Source organism: Agelaius phoeniceus, chromosome 4 (assembly GCF_051311805.1).
Source record: "Agelaius phoeniceus isolate bAgePho1 chromosome 4, bAgePho1.hap1, whole genome shotgun sequence".
Taxonomy (NCBI): Eukaryota; Metazoa; Chordata; class Aves; order Passeriformes; family Icteridae; genus Agelaius; species Agelaius phoeniceus.
The window spans coordinates 24706964-24730357 of record NC_135268.1 but is presented as its reverse complement, the minus strand read 5'-3'; the positions used below and the strand labels follow the sequence as shown (position 1 = coordinate 24730357).

Genomic DNA, 23394 nt, shown 5'->3' with positions numbered 1-23394 from the left:
AGAGAAAAAGGATCTAGACAAAAAAAAAAAAAAATACACAGCATCACTTTGAAAGGATCTTAATTTATTTTAACTCCTAATTTTTCAGAAAGACTCTTCTGTCTCAGTCATTGTTTGCCCCAGAAGTGCTTTCAGACTTTGCTCAATGAAGTTTCAGCCTCCTAGCAAGACAACCTGACTTCCTGTCTATAGCTACATACATAAACCTCACTTCTCAACGTACTGCAAGACTTCAATGCATTCTAGACTTAAGATGGCACTAGATGTTCCAGAGATCAGATTTATCTAATCAAAGCAAGGAAAGGAGAAAGGATCTGAACCAGACAACCAAAACCACAAGTATCACTGCCACGACAAGAGCTCTTCCAGCAGGGGAAGAAGATACTTTTTTTAAAGGCTCCCTCCTCCCTCTGTGATTGCCTTCAAGTCTTACCCCATAAGTAGGTGCATCCTGAGTTACACAATCCTGAGTAACATGCTCTAGGGAATCCTGCTTGAGTAGGGAGGTTGCACTGAATCCACTCCAATGGTCCTTACCAACCTTACTCATTCTGTGATTTTAACTATGATTAGTTCTCTGTGTGTAGGAAGCACGACAAAATTGCTTCCTGGTATGCCAGTTCTACCTACCTGTGATTAAATATGCATAGAAAGAAAGAACATGCAGAAGGTTCCAGAGCCTGTAGGCAGCACAGCAGAGGCTCATAATATCCTTCTGCCCTCAGAGAAAGAGCCAGAGTAGATTGCTCAGCCTACATGAACAGCAGTTCAAAGCCTTGATCTTGCCTGGACTAAGTGAACTAAATATCCCCGTTTCATTTTTCTGATGTAGCAGTTTTCAAGCTAAAATTTTCCATTCCAGCTAAGAGTGAGAACAAAAGTATATGCAGGTTACATAGAATGCAGTCTTCTAGAAAGCCACCTCAAAACCTAAGTGCAATTGCAGTTCTTTTGTTTGTGGTTTTTTTACATCATGTAAGAGACAGAGCTGGCATTCCAAAACATTTCCCTCAAGAACACTATCTCTACAAAAAAGCTGTGTAGTGTAAAGGAAGTTTTGGGAGTTTCACAATGAGCCTGCAAAATGCAAGCACTCTAGAAGCTTTGGCTAGAAAAAAAAAAAAAAAAGAAAGAAAAAAGAAAAAAAATAACAAAACGGAAAAACCTTTATTGAGCTACTAAGCAATGAAGGACAGTGAGCATTTATTTAATCCCATTTATCTGCAGGTATGTACATGCACTCCTTTAACACCAAATGACAGTGAATCGTGGAACAGCTGTGGTCAAAGGGACCTCTGTAGCTTCTCCTCCCTGCAGCAGCTGAGCCACCTAGACTCAGTTGCCCAGGACTCTGTCCAAATGCCTTTTCAGTATCTCCAAGGAAGGAGATTCCACAACTTCTCTGGGCAACCAGTGATTACTTGTCCTGATGGCAAAAAGTGTTTCCTGGTATTCAGAAGGAACCTCCCACGTTTTGATTTGTGGCCATTTCACAAAGGGGCTTAAGAATCACATCTCAGTGTGTTTGAGTAAGTCATCTGGAACATGTACACTGTTAAGTGTGCAAAATGGAATAGAAGACCCTTTCATCAAAAGAGGTTCAAAAAAATCTAACAAAAACCATTTAGCTCATTTGTAGATGGTATGGATTGAGGACTAAGTATGCAACAACAAAATCATGACCCCTTTTCTTGCAAGCAGCAATTCTGCAACTACTTAAGCTTCAAGCAATTGGTTTAACATACAATACTGAACAGCTAGAAATCTGAACTACTGCCCTACTGTCTGAGCAATTTATGTTTTCACCTATATCCCAAGCTGAAAGCCGCTTTAAGGACAATTCTTCATTGCTTGGTCCCAATTTAACTTTTCTCTGAACAAATTCACCTTTCTACTTCAAGTTTTATTCAAATAAATGTCAGCTATAATCCTGACATCCTACTTGACAGATTAAGAGCCCTGCTTTCAGAGTCCTTGAAAAGCAAAAGCAGTCACTGAGCCAAATTAGGTCAACAAAGAACATCCTAGGAGGAAAAAGGAATTGAAGAGAGTTAAGAGAAACTAATGAACTCCAATCTCCTGCATAAGCTTACCATTTCTTCCTGATGAAGTTTGAGGGGGGGAAAAAAGTCTTAGTGGAAGTCAAGTTACAGACTGCATGTGAAATTAGCTGTGTGGCTATCAGAAGGAACTATTTTCCAGTGAACCAAAATCTAACACCCAAGAACCAACACGAACAAAGGGATCCTAAAAGTTTATGAGAACCTGTCCTGGATCTACCACTTTTCCAAAACAGAAAAGCCTCTGAAAAAACATTAATTGAAAGTAATTAAACCCTAGCAGCAGCTCTCATGCCACCATTCAGTGAGGCGAGCACAGGATGGGGAAAAAAACAACCACCAAATCCCAGAATAACTGTCACATTCCACAAGCACATTCCTCCTTTTCCAGAGGTGAATTTCAGTGCCTACCAGCTTCCAACAGTACACAGATGGTGTCTTAGACACACATTCTATGGCACACACACAGTGATATTTTGATGTAATTAAGACCTGAAACTCTTTAGATTAAAGAAGCCCCAAAATGTAAAATAACTTTTGCACATTTTGCATTAACTTGAACCTTATGTCAATTTTGTAAACTCATCGTTAGTCCACAACATAGCTACCAAATGTTTAAGAGACACAAGTAACATATGAAATCTTAGGAATAACAAGTTGTTCAGTCCATGAAAATGTGGTTAAAGCTACGGGTTAGCCAGATGACACAAGTGTTCTCAAAAATTCTGTTTATGAAGTAAAATGAGGTAGCTAAGAATATACTAAATTCAAGCAGACCTAGAGCTCTACTAAGAACTGACTACATGTATCAGGATAGTAAACTTTCCCCAGCAACTATCTTAGATCACATTATTAAGTAAAACAGTAAGACTGCTGTCAATTTTTAAAGTGCTATATCCACTTTTTTTTCCTGCAGCCCTAGAACTGCTCACCAGCATGGCCTATTGATACAGAGCAGTGCAAGTCTTAGCAAATTTAACAGTAGGTCCTTGACAAGCAAATATCCTACAATGTAAAAATCTCAGTCTGTCAGGTGAGATATCGTCAGTGCTACAGGTCTCACGCTAGGGAGAAATGCATGTTACATCAGTCTGAGTGAGCTCCTTTCCTGGGTCACCCATGTCCTGTGCCATCCTTGCATCACTCCAAACAAGAATATAAAAACAAAATGTTCTTCTTGCATCCCTCATCATATCCATTCAGTATCCAATAGTATCCTATCCTATCCAACAGTATCCTATCCTTGGTTAGGTCCAGAGCACTGTGCCTAACCAAGGAACCACTCAGTATTGCTTGCTTGGACAAGACATCAGCAAAACATGAAGACTACACACAGCAGCATGAATAGCAGGACTCACATCAGACACCGCAGCCTTGGTGCTGCATGGTGCATTTGTATAAACATGGTGAAACAATGAATTACAGGAGTCTGTGCTAATCAATCACGAGTCCTAACTGCACAAATAGCTGAAATGAAGATCACCCAGAAAAAGAGGCAAGAGCTCAGTATTTCCAGTAAGCTTCAAGCAACCACAGTTTATTTTGCATACTTGCTTTATAGAAGAACCAAATCATTACAAAGAGATACCTTCCTTTATTCACTATATGACAAAGTTTTATTTGCCTACACGTTTTTAAAAGAAAGACTTTTACATCCTGTAGTAATACTTTAATCAATGTTTTCCATTAGTCTAAGAAAGCATCTGAGACCTCTGCTGGAATGTGCTCCACTCATTTGTGCCCTTAACATCTACACATATATCTACAGATTGTTTTTAAACCACATATGAACTGCATTAAGGACCACATGGTTCCGCTGAGAAGCTAAAAGCAGATATTGCTACAGTAATCAGAAGCATTGTCCCATAACATTAATTATTTCTGCAAGATATTTACAAAGCCATTCTAAACCCATTCTGGACATTTGAAAGCAGTTTCAGTGTCTGCAAGAGACCATCTGTTCCATTACTCTGCTCTGAATGATATGCAACTTCTTCCCCTCCCTCTCAATTTGCAGACAGCTAACATCAGTATTTTTGAAGACCTTAACTTCCCAGAAAGACCCTATAGCAAATTTTCCAGTAGTGTTTGCATATTATCCTACCACCTCCTTCACTGCAAGAAATCATATTCTGATTTGATGAGCACTTGTAAAGAAACATCATAAAATAAATTACTCTTTTCTTTGTCCTCCAGAGAACCTCCTGTGCCAAGCAAGCAAACAAGGAAAAAGGTTCTTTTCTTGACATCAGAATTTTGAAAAAGAAACAAGACTGGGAAAAAGTCTAAAACCTAGATAGGTCCTAACATATTAACTGTCCATGCAATTTAAACCTAACAGAAAGAAAGACAGCTTTCAAATTATGCATTGCATTAAATCCCAGAGAAGGCACCTGATTTGTACAAAGCATCATCCTCTCTGCTATGAAGTTTACTGTTGATTTTGTTCCTGAAGAGAATTTAACCTGAGGATTAATCCAGCTCAGTGTTTGGCCCTCATAAAAAAATGTTGTGGTTTGGCACTTCCACCTTACATCAATGACCCACTTATTTTAAGGTTCCTTGCACTCCAAGACCTTTCTTTGTTGGGTACATATGTGTGACTGACACTGCCCAGAGATTTCTTCCAAAAGTGTCTATCACAGCTACACATGCACAGGTACCAGTGCACAGTAACTCCTGAAGACAACATGCCCTAACAAACCCACCTGCACACAAATGCCACACACTGGAGAGGTATCCTTCTCATACAGCTATTGATCCATTCCCTCGTGTCTTTCTGCCCAAGTCCACCAGGGAGCACTGCAGTTGTATATGCCACGGCAGAATGCCCCAAACCATTTTCTGTTGTCACTTTTGACAAAAGCCCTGTTGTCTCACGCTCCAGTCCATTGTTACTATGACAACAGTATTACAATGCCTCCCAATTACCAATGTATTATTGCAGTCCTGGTTCCTCCACCCCCAACAGCTCAGAGAAGGCAGCCTTATTCTCAGGTCTCTTCCAATAGGGCAAGTCCGAACTACAGACTACTGAACTACACTGTAGATACAAAAAAAATGTGAGACTCAGCCCTCCAGGCTTTAATTTCCGTGATGAATATTGACATTTAGAGGCTAACTTAGCTTAAGCAAGCAGTTATAGGACATTAAACTATTTAAAACCAGGAACAAGTACTTAATTGAGACAAAAGTATTCTTCCACTCAAACTAAAACATGAAATTTCCATCCTGTGTCTGCTATCATGCAAGGTTCCTTTGAGAAAGGCCCCATGAAGAAACAGTTTGAGAAGCATATTAGGTGTTTGAGTCACTAGGTATGCACCAATTTAAAACCACTTTGCTACTCAAAGAAGCAGGGTTCCAAACAAATGCTGTAACTTACACAGCAGAAACAGACCAAAATAACTCCTAACCCTTATAGTCTGACGAGCCTGCTTCCACAACAACTGATCTGGCTTTGATCAGTATCTGAATAATAACTACTATTAAGAATAGATAGGATTTTTATTTTGCATACTGGAACATATAAGAGATAGATGCTGTTAACAAGGACTGCTTGTGGTTAAGCTTATAAAATAGAAAGTATCTTTCCTCTCATATCAACATTAACAGCAGCTAACAGATAGGAAAGCTCCACACTGTAGGGATTAATTAATGTCCTCCTAATGGAGCAAAACTCAGAATTCAGGTACACAAGAACAGTCTAAAGTTCTTCAAACTCTTCTGCAACCTAAAGTTCAAATACAAGTCACTGTCTCCCCACAACACACTATGAACAGTCAGTAACAGTAGTACTGCAGTAGTTCAAAAGTCAAAGCAGGAATAATAACAATATTAAGAATCTTCTGATATAAACAGCAACAGTGAAAACGTTTTACATTTTAAAGTACTTACTTGAGAGTATTTTCCAATTATTTTACAAGCCTCTGAACATCAGATATCCAGGATGCCTCTTTGTATCTAAATTTCCCTCTAGAACACCAGCTCTCCAAGAGAGGCTTCAGGAATTCAGTACATCTCTCCCACAAACAGCATGCATAACCAGATCCCAGTGGACTTCAATTACCAAAATCCCCTCTAATTCCTATTAAGGAGCTACTAGTCTTCTTACAGGCTTCTGTCTACCCAGCAGATAAATCTAAGTCAGTTTAATTAATTTTCAGTTAAGATACCAAATCTTCTCCCTGTCATTCCACCTCCAAAAAGAACTGGCTACTATACAATTTTGCTCCTTGACAGCACTTCTAATGATTTTTCTTATTACTGTTTCAGGTAGTAAAATTAGACACTGCTTTAACTTTTGCAGTATTACAGTTCCTCTGCTTGGAAGCATTCTAAGCATTCTAAAATCTCTTAGGACAAAATTACCATAAGCTGCAATAGTTTCACTATTTGCTGTACATGCCTTCTTTGCAAGGTGACCAAACAAATGAGTAGTTCAAAGATTTTTGTAGTTCAATGATTTTACCACTTCTACAATTCCTTTGAGGTTTACTGTGTGCTGCTTCTACCCATAGAATACCTTTCATAGATTTTTTTTTTAAATCCTAACAGAAGGTTTATCTGCCATGCAGAAAGGAGTCACATAATAGTCCCTCCACATCTTTCTGCCAAAACATGTACACTAGCAGAAGGTAATAACTAATGAATTCTTTTCCTTCCTCAGTTGTAAGGAAGGACAGCAGGATGAGGAATGTTTTGACATGCTTACAAAGAGGCATTTAAATAACAGTGATCTCTATATTAAGGGCACAACTTATATAAGAAAAGCTGTTAGCTTAAGAAAGTTTTAGCTTGCTTGCTTGTTCTATCGTTCAAGTGCAAAAAGGGTAGAGGAAAAAAATCAACTTACACAGAAATTCTCTGGTCAAAAAGAGACAAATGCACCTTGACAGTACCATTAGAGATCACTTCATAGCACTGGAACAGTAAATTCATCATGCCACAGGATCTTTGCAGTAGATTTTATAACTAGCCTGAGGAAGCCAGTAAAAACACTACTTTCAAGTCACATTAAGTAATTCTAGGTGGATCTTTTCAACACTGCATGGACTAAAAGTGATTTTTAAAAACTTTTACAGCTTTGTACGGTGATGAAGGAGCTTTTCAGTAGATAGAATTTTTTATTTCCCTAAAATTACTACAGCATGTTTAGATCCATAAATCACAGCCTCACCACAGATATGCTGGTGTTTGCATATTTTGAAGGATGCCCTTAAAAACTAAACAGGTGTATGACACCTGAGATAATATTTAGCCTAGCAGTCCTATAGATATCAACACTTAATTGGAGATCCACATGGAAAAAAAAAAAATCTCTGGAAGAACAGCTTCTGCAGAAACAAATGCACTGGAGGGCAAAGCAAACCCAGACAAACTGCATAAGCGCAGCTTCTGTAAGGTTATTTTTAGCCTAGTTTTTTTTAACAAGAAATAAAAACCAACTGTGCTACACAAATAGTTTTAAAGGAGCTGTTAGCACACAGGAACTACCTTGAACTATTCCCATGCAGTGCTCAGCAACCAGAAAACCAAACCAGAAAGAAAATTAGGTTACCCCATAAATCTACTTCGCCCATTTTTGGTGTCCATATCCTCCATACCAACTGCTCACCCCTAAAAAAAGTTGAGAGTGAAGGAAGGCAGGAGGCAGAAAAACCAGAATATTCAACAGGATGACTTAACAGAAGACTATGCTTTTCAGCTTGGAAAAGAGACATTTATTGGAAGGAAAAAAAAGATATCTATAAAATCATAAAGGACATACAAACTGCAAACAGATATGACTGCTCACTAATTCTCACTAAATTCCTGAACAGCTTGCAATAAAAGTCACCAAGAAATCAAGAATAATCCCCTTTCCATAAAAAGGAAGGGTTGTTTTCTTTCAGCAAGACTTTTAAACCACAAAATTCTCTTGCCACAGAACACCTTCAAAGCCAAAAGTATTACAGCATTTAAGAAGTGAATTAGAGCTTTCAGGAATTTTGTACACAAATCGCTATGCAACACAGTTCAAATGCAGGCTCTTTATCAAGTTCCTAAATTGCTGACTGCCATGGGAAAGAAGGATACATTCAAGGATTTTACAGTCTGAGATCATGAGCTTCATTTCTGGAAAAAAAAAAAAAAGAGATATGAGGATCTTCACGTGAAAGTCTATGCTGCAGTCAGACTGAAGAAACAGATAATTCCTTCTCCACAGCCCAACATGGAAACATGGAGAACAGTCACTACCCTGACGTCGCAGCATTCCTCCAAATGCACATTGCAGAGCTCACCACTCATCCACTATTCCAGGACAAAACACAACACTGAGATACAAAACCACTTTTCATTAGCTCTAGAAGCAGTTCAGACACTGAAAATGCATCTTCCTGACAGATAAACCAATTGTTGAAGTCATAAATACTGGAGGATGCTAACAATTGGTTCCAATGCTTCAATAAATTTAGTCCAAAAACTGATTACATAAAGCAAACAGTGTTTTCAAGAGTAATTACTTGGCAACTAAACAGATCTGCAGTGACTGAATACATTGCAAGAGATGGTCAGCAAACCAGCTGAGTACTGCTTACCAAGACCTTCCCCTCCAGAAGCAGAACACAAAAGTGACTGCCACCCAGGAGAGCCAATACTCCTGCCACACTCAGTACCCCTCTATACTGCCCTACAACTGCAATGTGCAATCAGTAAAACAGAAGAAAAAGAACTCACATGAGCTATTTGCTGTCTTACAGTTTCCTGGGTGCACAGCCTGGTGAGTTTTCATCAGTTTGTGTATACTTATTTCTACACAAGCTTCCTCCAGTGGCAGGGTTTGTACCTATTACTCCAAACTCAGCACAAAAGCTGAGCACCTACCATAACTTTAGCACAAATATAGACACTCCATTCCAACACTTGTGCTAGACATAAGAGTATTCTACTGCTGGAGTCACTACGTGTCTTTTGCTGGTCTTCCTACTAGGCTTCAATGTCTGAGATTTTTCTTTGAAAAATCATTATTCATGAATGTGCTGCATCTCCACACTCTGTCCAGTTATCACTTTTTCTCTTATTGACATGTAAAGTGACCAAAAAAAGTGTTATATGCTATATGTGATACAGAAAATATGCAGACCGGGGTGGCAAAGAAGAAGCAAAGGAGAGAAGGTAAAATGGAAAATTCTCACTCATCATTTGGAAGAAGATGCCAAGAGTAGGTAGCCAAAAATGAGGTTAGATGACTAATTTCTACACAGTCTATCACTTTACAAACAGATATCCAAATTCAGCAAAAAATTCCAGGTTATGTCAGGATTTCCTGTTCTACAAACAATGCTTTTTTAAAAGCACACCCTGCTTGTTTAAAAAGAAGCACTCCAAGGATGTGTTCTCTGAATTTTATTTTTTTTTAACAGACCAGTTTCTTTTATCGTATCAGTTGCAACAGCATACACTTAAGGTGTAAACAGCAGTACTGTACAATGTAGTCCAAAAAGCTATTAAAATATTCCTAGTCAGAATTCATGTCCTGAATTCCGTCAAAAACATTGTTGCATTATCCCAATGTAAAACATGTTCCTTCAAAAGACTTTGAAATTAAAGCTGAAGACCTCAAAATATAAGTTTTATATAAAACTCCTAGAAAGAAACAGGAATTTTTCTGAAGACAACAAAACACGCTTGCCCACTAGATATAAATTGCAAAATCTCTACAAACATTAAAGAATGGACCTCTTTGTCTAAACTCATGTCCTACCAGTTTTATAGAATCAAGTAAATCCCAAACTAGTGTCATACTACAGTACATAATAATCTGGTGACCGGTGCCACTGCCTTTAGTAGGAACTCTCACCCTGACAAATGAAATACCTGACTGAAGTACAACAGACATGGATAACTGTAACTAAACTGAGCAGAACAGCATCACACTTGTTTGTTTAAAATAAATTATACAAAAACACCCCAAAATTCCTCCACAGCTACTTGCAAGCAGATTGGAGAAGAACTGTGTGTAGTGCTACAAGCCTGCTCACTGCTTCCAAGGAGCTCTAAAACTGTTCCAGACGGCAGAAGGGCCTTGGGATTTGATCAGCAAGTACTACATGCTGAACATTTACATATACATGGATCATGCCCGAAGTCTAGCATCAACATTTAGAGTCATAGATCTACCCTGCGCAGAGAATACGGAATGAAGGTCTGTGTAACACAAGCCATACATTTAATCCTGTACTTCCTTCCACCAAGTCCACAACTTCTTGCTGAATTAAGAGCGAACTTTAAAGGTACCATCAGTTCCTTCTGATCAGTACCATCAGAAATTAAATATCTTCAATTTCTACCAGCACTACACCTCAAAATGGATGTATCACATAACCTGCCTCTTCATCTGACCTGCCCCAACTCCTCCAGAGTATCAAAGTCTTTAGACAAACCACCCAAAGCAACACTACCCATGCTGCCTTGCCCTGCCAAATCCTAAAACCTCTGTCACAACCAATCTAGAAAGACAAAAGTGTGCTGCTGCATCCTTTACTGCTCTAATACAAGGTTTCAAAAACTGAAAAAGACAAATCTTTTCCAAAGCAAAAGATCAATTTTCTATTCAGCCTCTTAGTCTCAAACTTTCTTCCATTTAATTTGGATTTTCAGTCAGCAGTTCCCAAAATCAGGCTGACTCCAGCAGAAAACAGACCAAAGTAAATACTTCCTTTAAATCCCATACTAAACTCCAGTTAATGACTGGAATTAAACTTACTTTTCTATTCAACATTGTCATAGTACACTGTTACTGGAACCTACTATATCAATGGATCTCTTCCCATAAACTGCTGCATAATCAACTAGATTCAATTTCTATAGAATATTCTCCATGTTTTACCTTGCATACACAGATGAAATCACATTGCTTGTAGAAACAAGAAACAGACTGAAAAATATATTCTGGTGTTTCCTCCAGTTTTCTTTTACTCAATTTCTGGTGTTTATTTTTAAGTAATGACTTAAATATTGCAAAAAAGCTAACACAATATTTTACTCTGTAAATTTTGTAGCTTTCTATGAAGGAATTCTATGTAATAGAACCTTCAGAAAAAAAAGACATTATCTGAAAGTGTCATAATTGTGTCTTGTTATCTGGATAACACACAGAACATATATTCATAATCTTAACTGAAGTACCTAAAAGTCAGGCTTTTCTTTACATGTTTGATTAAAAAGAAATGGTGAGCAGATAATTTTATTCAGGTGAGTAGAAGTTAAGAGTGTAAGTTCAAGAAACTGCTCTAAGTGTAAAAAAATAAAAATAGACGTTCCCATTTAGAAACAAAGTACTACTAAGTACAGGAAAAAACCACAGACGTTAAAGACATCCTGACTGAAAAGCTCTTTGTATGTTCTCAACAAATTTTAAACAGTTGAAGTGTTCAATTTTATTTGAAATTGCTCTGGCTCCAGGCTAAAAAACACATACTGAAGATAGATCACCACTGAACAATGAGGTCCTGTAAATTGTACTGGAAAGCTCCAAAGGACTGACTTGTTTCTCCATACTGCATGGAATGAAAGGTTACCATCTTCCAAACCACTACTACAACATATAGAGCAGCCAAAAAAACCAAAGACTTTACCTAATAAAGCTAGTTTTCCTGACAGCAACCAAGAAAGACAAACCTACATATTCCAGATTTTAAATACTGTAATTTAACAAACAAGACTTCATCCAATCTCTCCAGGATAGATTTTCTGATGTAAGTTCCGCAAACTTTACAGACAAGAAAAAGTTAAATTACTATCACTATACCTACCTGCTAGATTAAAAGTAGTTCACTTTTAAAACAAGCTTTCATCCCAAGTTCAGCACATAAACAATTAAAGCCTCACAAAACATAATCAGGTCAAATTTCAACCTAACAAGTGACAGACACTTACCAATACAGACATCTATTTTGCCCTTGATAGCAGCCTCATGCAAAGGAGTGTAGTTCCAGTTGTCCCTAGCGTTTGGGTCAGCCCCCTGACACAGCAGCAGGCTGACCACCTCTGCGTGGCCAAAGGAGCAGGCGTTGTGCAGGGGTATCAGTCCTCCGTCGTCGCGGGCATGAACATTGGCTCCTGTCTGCAGCAAGTGCTCTACAACATCCTTCCTTCCAAAACCTGCAACAGAACATACTTCTGTTCATTTGTCTGGCAAAACAACATGATTTAGTACCTAAAACCGTTCACTCTTAGTTCACTGTACATTATTCATGTTCCTCGTCTACTTCTTGGTAATTTCACCGTAAAGTAAATCTGTTCACCTGCTCAAACAACAGCTGGACCATTCACTTACAGTCATGACAGAACAGAACTGTGTTGTACCAGAGCCTGCCACTCCACTCATTAAGACATTCTACCAAGGCTGAGCATGCTGAATGATGAGAGGGATGCAAGGAAAGCAACAGAAGCATCAACTGTACCCTCTGTTACGTATGCCCACCAGGGTTTCCACTTTAAACCTTCCTTCAGTTAGTCAAAAGCTTTCACATGGTATTAGTTAAGACACAATTCTTTGCCAAAGTTTTAGAAAGTTTGGTAAAAAACTGACTTCCCTGAAGAGATAGAAGAATGCTTTCCCTGGTGAGTAAATGCATCAACCAGTCAGTTTGATCAGTTTAAATCCAGCTGAACTGTTTCACCCATCACCCAATTAATGACACTTTATCTCAACACAGCAAGAACTCCTCCAAATGCCAATTCCAATCTCTGTAAAGCTGTTATGTGCACAGTTTGACTTATGACATGGAAGACTTATGATTCTCCTAGGTGTTTTTCCTCCTCCTTTCACCTCCTTGATTTAGGAACAAGACTCCAAAAGGAGTTAAATTTTACAGAAGTGTATAATCACAGGTTAAGCACACCTGTAGGTATCACCAGGATCTTAAGCAAAGCTGGAAAGATGCTCTTATTAAATGCAATCCCACTTGTTAGAGCACTAAACACAGTTTATATGGGAATAGAAGCTCTTAGGGTAGAGGAGCACTCTTAGAGACATGATCTTTTCAAAACTGTTTTATGCTATAAGTAAACGGGGAAAAAAGTCCAAGCTAAGTCATTGTGTGTCACTGCTTTATTACAACACACACCAGGATCAGACCTTTTCCCTAAGACTTTCCCAAGCACTTCTCCCACTTCAGACAGAAAAAAATTAAACTGAGTGATTTAACTAAGTAAACTGAAAAGCCTTCAAGCTCAGAAAAAGTGCACGTAGCGCAGTATTACTGAAGGTGTAAGATTTTGCATTTATATCCTCTTGTAAATTCCCTCCAAAAATTTTTAAATGGGAGGGGGACATATTGCACAAAGTATTAGAAGATAATTCAAGAGAACAATTTACTAGTCACATAGAAGATAATTCAAGAGAACAAGTTACTAGTCACAAAGAAAGCAAACTTTCTACTAAATAATACACTTGTGACACAGTTTATGTACCACAAATGCTGCCAAAAACATAAAAGAAAAAATTTCAAAGTCAAGGCCAGTAATTTATCAATTTTGGGGTTTTTTTTAACACAAAAAAGTGTGCATTTTGCAGGCTCTGAGGCTCTTAGACTGCCAGGATGTTTCTTAATTGACTACACAATTTGCATTCTTCATTGTATCCATATGAATCCAGCTGAAAATTAACCCCATTTTAAGTGGCAGAAGGCAGAATTGAACAGTGCCTTGGCTTTACAAACACCTGTGTGAGGTCAGACATCTCTCCTATGACAAGGACATAGGGGACACCTGCAACAAGTTGAGTCAGAGTAGTTTCAGAGTGATGTCTCAAGCAAAGCTTTCCAGAGCAATGTAATCTAATTTGCTCTACATTGCAGCACAGGTGGAGTGCTTGATTCAGGTGTCTCTGCACAGAGTGGAAGTGTGTCATAAGTTACCAACTATCTCTTGCCATGTCCTGGCTCTCCCTCAAGTAACACTCAGTCACTACTTAGAGCAGCTCTGCCTCTGCAGTTGCTTGTCTTACTCATATATGTCAAAGCAGCTTGTATTTTTATGATTAACAGCTTGCTAGCTGACAAACCAACTTGATCAGCTCTCAAACTCTGACCACTGGCTACTTCCCAACCCAAGTGAGATCCCTTTGCCTTCAGGATTAAAGCTGTATACTCCAGAAATTTTCTAGAGCATAGCTATTTATGCTAGCCTTCACAAAGTGATTAGACTTCCAACAGTTATTACTAGTGATATCAAAGGCATGCTTAGAAAAAAACTGCTTTCCCCCAACAGCTTTTTGCCATTACTAAACACATAAGCAGAAAGAAAAGAAGCTCTAACAAGTCACCTTAAATCAGGTTTCTCCAAGCCTGAGCTTCGGTGACACCAAGAACATTCCACTCTGTGATCCCAGTTCCATAACTTCCAAAAGCCCCTCCTGGAAGCTTCTACCTCTTCTTGGTACAGAAGTGGGTATTAAGCCACAGTTCAGCAATTATTATATTACTCTCTATATCCCTGGATAAAACACTAGAAAGAGAACACTTGTAAACCTAAAATAATGTGTTGCACAAGAATGTGAGCAGCTAACTTCCTGATCAAAAAAAAGTTTAATTTCCCCTTAAATGGGTGTGGAACTGGTCAAGCTTATGACTGTGGCTATATGAAGGAACTGAGTAGGACTCAGCGTATTTCTACCAGGTCCATCCACCTAGTCACTTCTGACAGAGGTGCTATTATTAATGATTTACCTGCAAGGACTAGGTCTAAAAACATATGAACCAAGGTGTCAGCAGGAAATACAAATGTATCCTTTTATAGGGCTTAATGTCGTTTCAGAAGGGAAAAATACATCTGTTCCTAAGCTTATTCCTGGCTCTAGGAATAAGCATAGATTTCAGACAAATGCTCACAGGAGTCCTCCCCATCCAGGTATATTAATGGTAGAAAAGTCACAGAAAATCAGCTTTGGTATGTGAGCGCTCTGCATGGAGGATGACACACACAGAATTGTGAATGCATCACTGTCAGCCTGCTTCAAACATAATGGACCAACACAGGCACTTCAACTCACAAACCACAGAATGATGTACAGGATATATCTTAGGCTGAGAAGTAAAGGCACACCACATCCCATACAAACTGTACCTAAAAGTGACACCTCATCACAGACTAAAATCTCCCAACTATTAAAAAAGTCAATAGCCTTCCCAACAGGAAAAAATAAATCTACCTCTCACATACACACAGAAAAACCAAATCATTTCATTATGCCAGCAAAAGACATATTTTATCAACTGTGTGTCAACACCACCATCAAATGCAGAATTGTTGGGCCAGTTTACAAGAACAGTAAACACTGTCCTTACAAGTATTTTCAGCTACTGAGAGGCATATAGTACAGTAAAGATGTTCCTATTTTGGTGAAATAAACAATGACAGTTAAGATCTTTCTCTAAGGAAAAGAGGTAATATTTAGATCAAAGGAATGCAGTCTAAAGACAAGTGAGTGAAAAAGTTTGTCTTACTTAACCCAGTTTGAAGAACTAAGTTCTGCTAAGTAGAACACAGAATATTCCAGTGAAGAGGGTGCAAAGTACAAGAGAAAACAAGTTACTTCCAGCACAAGTTAACAGCTCAATAATTTAATGAACTCCTCAGCACAGGATTGTTGTCAACTTACTGCAACAGTGACATGCCTTCTCAGTGATTTCTCAGGGGCAGCTCCTCACAGCACTGACTCCTTCTTCTTCAGAAAGCAAACTCCAGCCCTCTGCAGCACGCAAACCAACAAACTCCAGCTCTTTTGTAGTACTTGTCTTCTTACTGGACACAGCTGTGGTCTACTAAGGGCAGGCCTGTTCCTTATCTTTGGTGATTGGTACAGCTGCAACTCCTCAGGTGTGAGATTACCTTCTGTACTATTCTCTTACATTCTATCCCTCCACACAGGATGACCCTCTAATAACATTTAAAAACTGTGTTTTGTTCAGACAATTACTAAGCTACAAACTCCAAGTAGAGTACTCAGAGAAGTATCATATCAAGAGGGTAAGAGTGTAACTCTTCCCTAGGTATCTGCTTTTGGCTACCAGTATGGATAGAAAGTTAAGCCAAACATACCTTTGTCCATGCTTAGCACAGATGCTTTTTAAATTTTTTTTAGCAAGCTAGTTTTTATTGAAAAAAAATGAATGTAAAAGCTATGTATACATTAATACCTCCATTTAATTTTTTTTTTTTTTTTGGTACACGTTTTAAAGTCACTCAATCACTTTCAAGTCTTTAAAACCTGGGTTTTGGGTGCTGCTGGACAATATCCAAAGCCTGCACTGGTACCAGAGACACAAATATCCTGCAATCCATACAGCAGCTGAGACAGAACTGAGTTTTCCTCTGTCTAAGCAAGGAGGATGAAAGGAAAATTATGCTTTGCTCAACTCTCAGGGCCTCTCACTGGTCAGAGTGACCCCAAGAAAAGTTCGAAAGTCTCATTTCCCAGCCCAGTGCTCAAAGAAGGAGTCAGAGCTCTTCAATTCTCGGTCTCAAGGTTGTTTATTGTATCTTATCTATAAAATATTTTCTCCTGTCCAGCTGAGATCTGCTCAGCAAGACAGTCAAGGCACTCTGCCTGCCCCCGGAGCAGTGTTATGTCTTTATACTAAAAATTAGGTATACATGTTTACAATTACTTTCCAATACCCATCACCTATGTTAGACAGTGAGTGTCTACTCTAAACCAATGTAAAAGTGCCAACATCACAGCAGAAGATGGAGGCCAAGAAGAAGAAAGGCTGGACATGCTCAGATTCCTCCATCTTGCCCCCTGAACCCCCATGCTAAAAGCCCCAAAGTCTACTTTTTCACCCCATGATAAATCCACTATCATTCTACTCAAACTGTCATGGCTTGCAGATCTTCATCTAAGGTCGGTAGCTTGCTCCACAGGTCATAATCAAAACCACAGGCATCTTGGGCTCTGTGCCAGGGTCTCTGAGCCCCCTGGCAGGGGTGTTGGCTGCTCAGGACAGCCAGAGGGATGTCCTGGGTTCTGACACTCAACCTCTTCCCGCCTGCAAGAGAGTCTTCTATAACTGTGATATCCACTCAGTATTAATTTCCCGCTTATTAATAGCTAACCAAAGCACATCACATTTATTCAGCACACTACTTGACACTTCAACACAGAGCTGAAGAACCACCTCCCCTTTATTCAGTTCAATTGGCACTTCAGGTATCCCATACAGAGAAAATGTGGATAAAACTGTTGCTCCAGTTTGATGTGGCCATGTACAATTTATCTGGAAGTGAATAATGGACAGAAGACTCCAGCTCCTAGAAACAGATTCAGACCTATCCCCAGCTTTTTAAATAACTGGTAACAGATTTAATCTCTTGTCTTACCTCCAGCTTACACCTATGCCAAGGATTCTGAGTCCCCTCTCAGAAGTCCCTCTTTTTATAGTCCTGCCACAAGAAAGGATGTAAAGGTGATTTTCAAGTCAGAAACCTTACATAGCTTAAGAAAACCCAAACTTAGGACTTTTTACAAGGAACTATAACTGGGGAAGTTATCCTTCCCTATTACAGTAAAAGAATTTAACTGCCTGGCATTGCTGCCAAGATAGACATCTGAAAAAACAGCTGAGAAGTCAAGTAGCCAGTGGGAGGGGGAAGGAAAAAAATAAATAAAATTCAGTCCCAAAAATGGGAAATGAAAAAGAAATTAGAAGAAGAATTTCTCTTTCACAAATCACAACATCAGAAGTGAAATTCTATTCATCTAAGAGTTTAGCTTCAAGAAGTTTGAAAAAACCAGTTTAAAGCACAATATCCTGCATTCTCATCTACCCATTCCCCTACTGAGGGCCATACAATTCTCACCTAGGTATGGCTCACAAACATGGGCTATTATCCAAAAAACAGCTTCTTAGACACAGCAGACTATTATGCTCATAAGCAAACAGGTTTTATTTTACCTTTGGCCCACAAAGGAGATCAAATCAACACACTGCCTCACTGGCAGGTATACACTGCTTAAGATCAGCTGCATTCAAACAACATGCTTGCTTACAGGCCTTTCCAAAATGCAGGATCTCAAGATGTATGTAATAAGAAATCTGCCTAATGCTCTTACATGTCCAATCCACTGGCACCAGACAAGCAGCAATTTTAGATAAAGTAGGTATGGTATCTAAGGAAAGTCTTTTAATCTAGAAAAATAGATATGGGAATTTGCTAGATACAAGAACTTCATCTGCTCTTTTCCTCATGCTACAACAAACCACATTCCACTGCTATTGCAGTAACATCTTAATAACATCACCAACTTTCAAAACCTTACCCCCTCAAGTAAGTTTTGTCCATTTCTTCTCTAATCAGAGCAGATATTACCCACTGCAGCTTCAGGCAGATATTAGCCACTGCAGTTTGTACAGGCACTGAAGTTACAACCTGAGATCTCAGAGTTTTAGGGGAGGCAGCAAGATCTAACTTTAAGTCTGAATCCAAAATTAGCAGAGCAGACTGAAGCCTTCCAAAACATTAAAAACTTCATAAGCACACATGCAGTTGGTACCAGCATTATGTTCAGGGTTCATCAAAATTAAGTCCATCTCCATACCCCAGAAGTTTGCTGTGTTTTAAACTCCACTTGCTTAAGCCCTGTTTCGGCAGTAGAGCTCAGGGAGCAGAGAAGAAAGAAAAGTAAACAGCTCAGGACCAAAAGTTCCCTTAGGGGCATTGTCAAATGCCTCTTATACTTTGAAAATGAAAACAAACCCATACAATCTCAGGGTGTGTTATCTAACTGATAAATTGTACAGCACTATTCAGAGCGAATGGCAATGTTCATTTTGCTACTGATTTCAACAGTGATTTAGAGCCACATGCCAGCATTTAAACACTGATCACTCGATACAGACTTGTTAATTATCTTAATTTACAGGTACCAGAGCACCACAAAGCTCAAACTAGATCTGTGCACTTCACTATGTAGGGTCCAGCTCTCTAACACTGTGGCACACTCAGAGAGCTCTCAGACTGACCACAGACCTAGCAATTGTACAAGCCCTGAGTAAGGAGTAATGATTTAAAAGACTTTCTTCATTTAACTTTTATCATGAATTTTGTGTGCCTTATGCCCGCAGTGAAGAATACACCCGTAAGAAATATTCTTTTTATGAACTGCAGTTATCTGTTACTGCTCTATTTGCCAAAAGGTAATATTTACTTCCAGTTAGTCTACATTGCTGGACCTTATTGCTAAATTGCTTTTATAACACTAGCTCTGATCACAATGACATCTCTGCACAAAGAGGTGTATTCTTTCCTAGACACATCTGTAACTTCTACAAGTTCAGCTGTTCCACTTGATCCTTTTCCCCAGCCTACTCAGACCACAAGAGATGCAGACACCAACCAGCAATCATGCCGAAATGAAAGAAGTTACAAAGTACAAGGCATGAAAACTGATGCCCATGAAGTGCACGTGCATCACAGGAGTCCCCGAGCTGTTACAACACAGGTGAAGCCCTTACTTCAAGTCAACTCTGTCCTGAACTCCAGTTTCTTGCTTCCTAAGTCCACTGCACAAGTTTGCAGCAGCCCATGGATATGAAACACAGAGATCACTGTCCATACTTTTAGATGTTACAGAGTCTTTACGCTCCCAGGATCTCCTCTCCCACTCGTCTCACCCAGAGAAGGGGATTTAACACCATCTCCCAACAGCCTGGAGCGAAACGCCGCCGGGGAAGAGAGTGTGCTCACACTCTTCCAGCTTAGGTTTGCCCACTCCCGAATCACCGGGGAGCTGGAGGCCCCCTGCCCGAAGCTATTCCAGGGGGGAACCCTGCCTGTCCCGCTCGCTGTCACTGCCCCGGCCGGGCACGGGAGGCCCCGGTACCCACCGGCGGCGAAGTGGAGCGGCGTGGACTTGCGCCCCGCCATGTCCTTGGCGTTCACGTTGCCCGTGTCCACCAGGCGCTTCACGCGCGTCACGTCCCCATTCCTGCAGGCCTCCAGCAGCTCGCGGAACGCCCCGCTCGCCGCGCCCGGGCCCGCCGCTTCTGGACTCTCCGCCGCCGGGCTCGACGCCGCCGACGACGACGCGGACGAGGACGACGACGACGAGGAAGAGCCGCTGGAGCTGCTGCCCGAGCCCGGCGGCGGGGCCGGCGCGGCGGCGCCCGAACCCTCCGCGCACTCCGCGGCTGGGGGCCGGTCCGCGTCGGGGGGCGCCTCTCCCTCGGGGCCGGCCAGGCTGTGGCGCTGCGCGGCCGGTGCCAGGCTGGGACTGCGCGGCGGCGAGGCGGCGGTGGGCGGCGGGGAGGCCGGGCCGGGCGGCGGGTGGTGGTGGTGATGGTGGTGCTGGGAGCGACGCGGCGGCACCGCCGCCATCTTCGCGTCGCTCCGCCCCTCCCGGTCCCGTCACTGCGGCAACGGCGCCGCCCCGCCCGCGCTTCCGCCCGCCCGCCAACCCCGAGCACCGCGCACGGACGTGACGCCCGCGCGGGGCCCGCGGGGCGCGGCCGCAGCGGCCCCGGCACCGCCCCGCGCGGGGCCAGCCTGCCCCCTGCCGGCCGCGGCGGGCGGGGCGGGGCGGGGCCCGGGAGGGGCGGGCGGAGACGTGGGCGGGGCCGAGCCCGGGTGGAGCGGGCGGAGCCCCGGGTGGGGCCGGCGCTGCACGGCGACCGCGTCACCTCCGCGGCTGCCGGTGCCGGGAGACGGGCGGGACAGCGGCTCCTCCGGCGTGACCCCGGAGGGGAGGGCGAGGGGCGGCGTTCCCCTGCGGAGCCCGCTGTAGGGGCGAGGCAGCCTTCTTCCGCTTGCGCGGCACGGTCCGACGGCGACACCAGAATGTGGGCAGCTGCTCCTTCACAGCCGCCGTTCGTGTCCGAACTCTAGAATGTCTTTGCAAGCTAATTGTAACGCCCCATTGTCAGACCCAAGCTTTGCGAGGTACTTAAGAGGCATCGGTGCGAATTGTTCAGCTTTCCACAGTTTGTTTCACCATCCAGGTGCTTTTGTGGCATCAGTGACAAACAAATCACATTCCTTTACTGGTCACCCCAGCGGTGGGTGGGTTACCCGGTCCCCAGGGGTAGCCAGTGCTTGGCCTGGCGCTCACCTCCCCTCCCCTGCAGGCGATCCAGCCGGCAGCGGGGCTCCATAGAATCACAGAATCGTACAATGTTATGGGCTTGAAACGGACCTTGAAGATCATCTAGTCCCGATATCCCCTGCCACAGGCAGGGAACACCTTCCTCTAGACCAGGCCGTTCAAGGCTTTATCCAACCTGGCTTTGAACACTGCTTCGTTCCAGTACAGCTCCTTTCCTAAAGCCAGGAAACGATGGAGTGAAACCAGCAGAGAAAGCTGATGGGGAAACCTAAGTGGAGCCTGGCAGTTCTTTAAAAGTTGATTAGCTAAACTGAAAGGCCACTTCTTCACTCATTCCAGGGAGAAAAGCAGCACTGGCGCAGAGCCCATTGGCCAGAGCAAGGCAGTCACTAAAAAGCTACATGGAGCCAATGGTGGAGAGAGGCCAAGTGGGGAACACTCCATCTGCTCAGAAACAACAGAGTGTAGAGAGGTGGAACAGGAAGCTGGGGCAGCCAGGCAGAAGGTTACCCAGGGTAACCAGTGCTAAAAGGTAAGGAAGAGAAATCTAGGGAAATCAGGGACCAAAACATGCCCTCTGTAAGAATGAGCAGATCTGAACAACATAAGCAGAAGCATTTAAATAAGGATTTTGGTTTGGATTTGGAAAACAGAAGAAAGCTGAGATCACAGTTCTCCTGGCTTTCTGATATCTAGGGAGGATATAAACACTAATTACAGTTTAAGTCAGAAAGCTCCAATAGCTATTACTGAGAGATCACTTAACTTTAATCTGTGAGAAAAGGGATATTCCATCGACAGGAATAATATCAACAGCAACAATTTCTGGAAAATTCTCAGTGCACCTGGTGGGGCAGCAGCCACAGGTTAGATAATGGGAAGAGTCATGAGGAATTCCTGTTAAAAGGATGAATATGGCCAAGGTTAGCCAGCCTCATCCTAGCAAATAGATCTGCCTTAGCTGTTTGGTAGCAAAAGGGTTTTAGGAAGAGTTTGCATAGCACCATGTGATGGATGTGCTGAAGAAGCACTGACAGGTCTAGTGATGGGAGCACGGAAAATAGGAACTCAGAAGAAATTGGGATCTGGTCTAGTGCTACAAAGTACCTTCCTGCTGGTGATGAGAAGGGAGGCATTAAATCAGCCCCCATGACTAGTGGAGAAGTAATGAAGATCCATTTGAAAGTGCCCAGCTCAGTTCTTGTTTGTGCCATGACTTAGAAGGCATGGGCCTTGACCAGGCACTGAGAGAGCTCAGCAAGACTTCCCTGGCACTTAATCTGTACAGCTGCTTCTTCATAGCTGTCTTTCATTTCAAAATTCCAAAAGGAATTTTGAAAGCTAATTGCAACATCACCCTTTGTCAGAACCAAGCTTTGTAAGATATTTAAGAGGCCAGAGCAACAGTATGCACTTGTTCAGCTCACCACTGGCTTCCCACAGTTTATATGTCACCCTCCAATTGCTCTAATGGCATCAGTGGCAGAAAACCTCATATTCCTTTGCTCTCTCTCTATTTCCCATAAACCAAGACATCACTTTTATGAAATGTATTGGTATGCAAACATTTATTCTACTTCCTGAACGAATTCTAAAAGTACAAGTAATATCTTTTAAAATTGGGGATCCATGGTGGCCTTAAAATTTAATTGTTGGTTGTAGGATTGAGTAGGGAATGCTATACTCTGCGTCAGCCTTCAAAAGAAGGCCATTGATGGGTAAAAAACAGGACATGAGCCAGCAATGTTCACTTGCAGCCCAGAAAGCCAGTTGTGTACTGGGCTGCATGAAATGAAGCATGGCCAGCAGGTCAAGGGACATTCTTCCCCTTTAATGCTCTCCTGTGAGACCCCACCTGGAGTACTATATCCATCTCTGGGGCCCTCTAGACCTGTTGAAGCAGGTCCAGACAAGGGCTACAAAGATGAGCAGAGGGCTGAAGCACCTCTCCTATTAAGAGAGACTGAGAGAGCTGGGTTGTTCAGCCTGGAGATGAGAAGCCTCCAGGGAGACCTCATTGTATCCTTCCAGTCCTTAAAGTGGGTTTATAAGAAAAAGGGCAGAAGGACTTTTATGCAGGCAGGTAGTGACAGAACAAGGTGGAACAATTTTAAACTAAAAGAGGAGAGATTTATATTAGATGTTAGGAAGAAATTCTTTACCATGAGGGTGGTGAGGCACTGGAACAGGTTGCCCAGAGGAGTTATGGATGCCCCACCTCCAGAAGTGTTCAAGGCCAGGTGA

At 41.7% G+C, this 23394-nt stretch overlaps 1 protein-coding gene across 2 annotated transcripts in view; it reads right to left on the bottom strand.

Moving 5' to 3' along the window:
- The window catches only part of TNKS (tankyrase), a 128929-nt gene extending 108417 nt beyond the window's left edge, over positions 1–20512 (bottom strand). Inside the window, exons 1-2 of one of the 2 annotated variants that reach the window (XM_054633911.2) lie at positions 19937–20512; positions 11982–12206 (exon numbers count right to left, since the gene is read on the bottom strand). In XM_054633911.2, the coding sequence (XP_054489886.1) occupies positions 11982–12206; positions 19937–20426 (715 nt within the window). In that variant the 5' untranslated portion in view covers positions 20427–20512. The remainder of the gene's footprint in view (positions 1–11981; positions 12207–19936) is intronic. The other variant, XM_054633912.2, reaches the window with a different exon arrangement.
- Positions 20513–23394: the final 2882 nt, after the last annotated feature.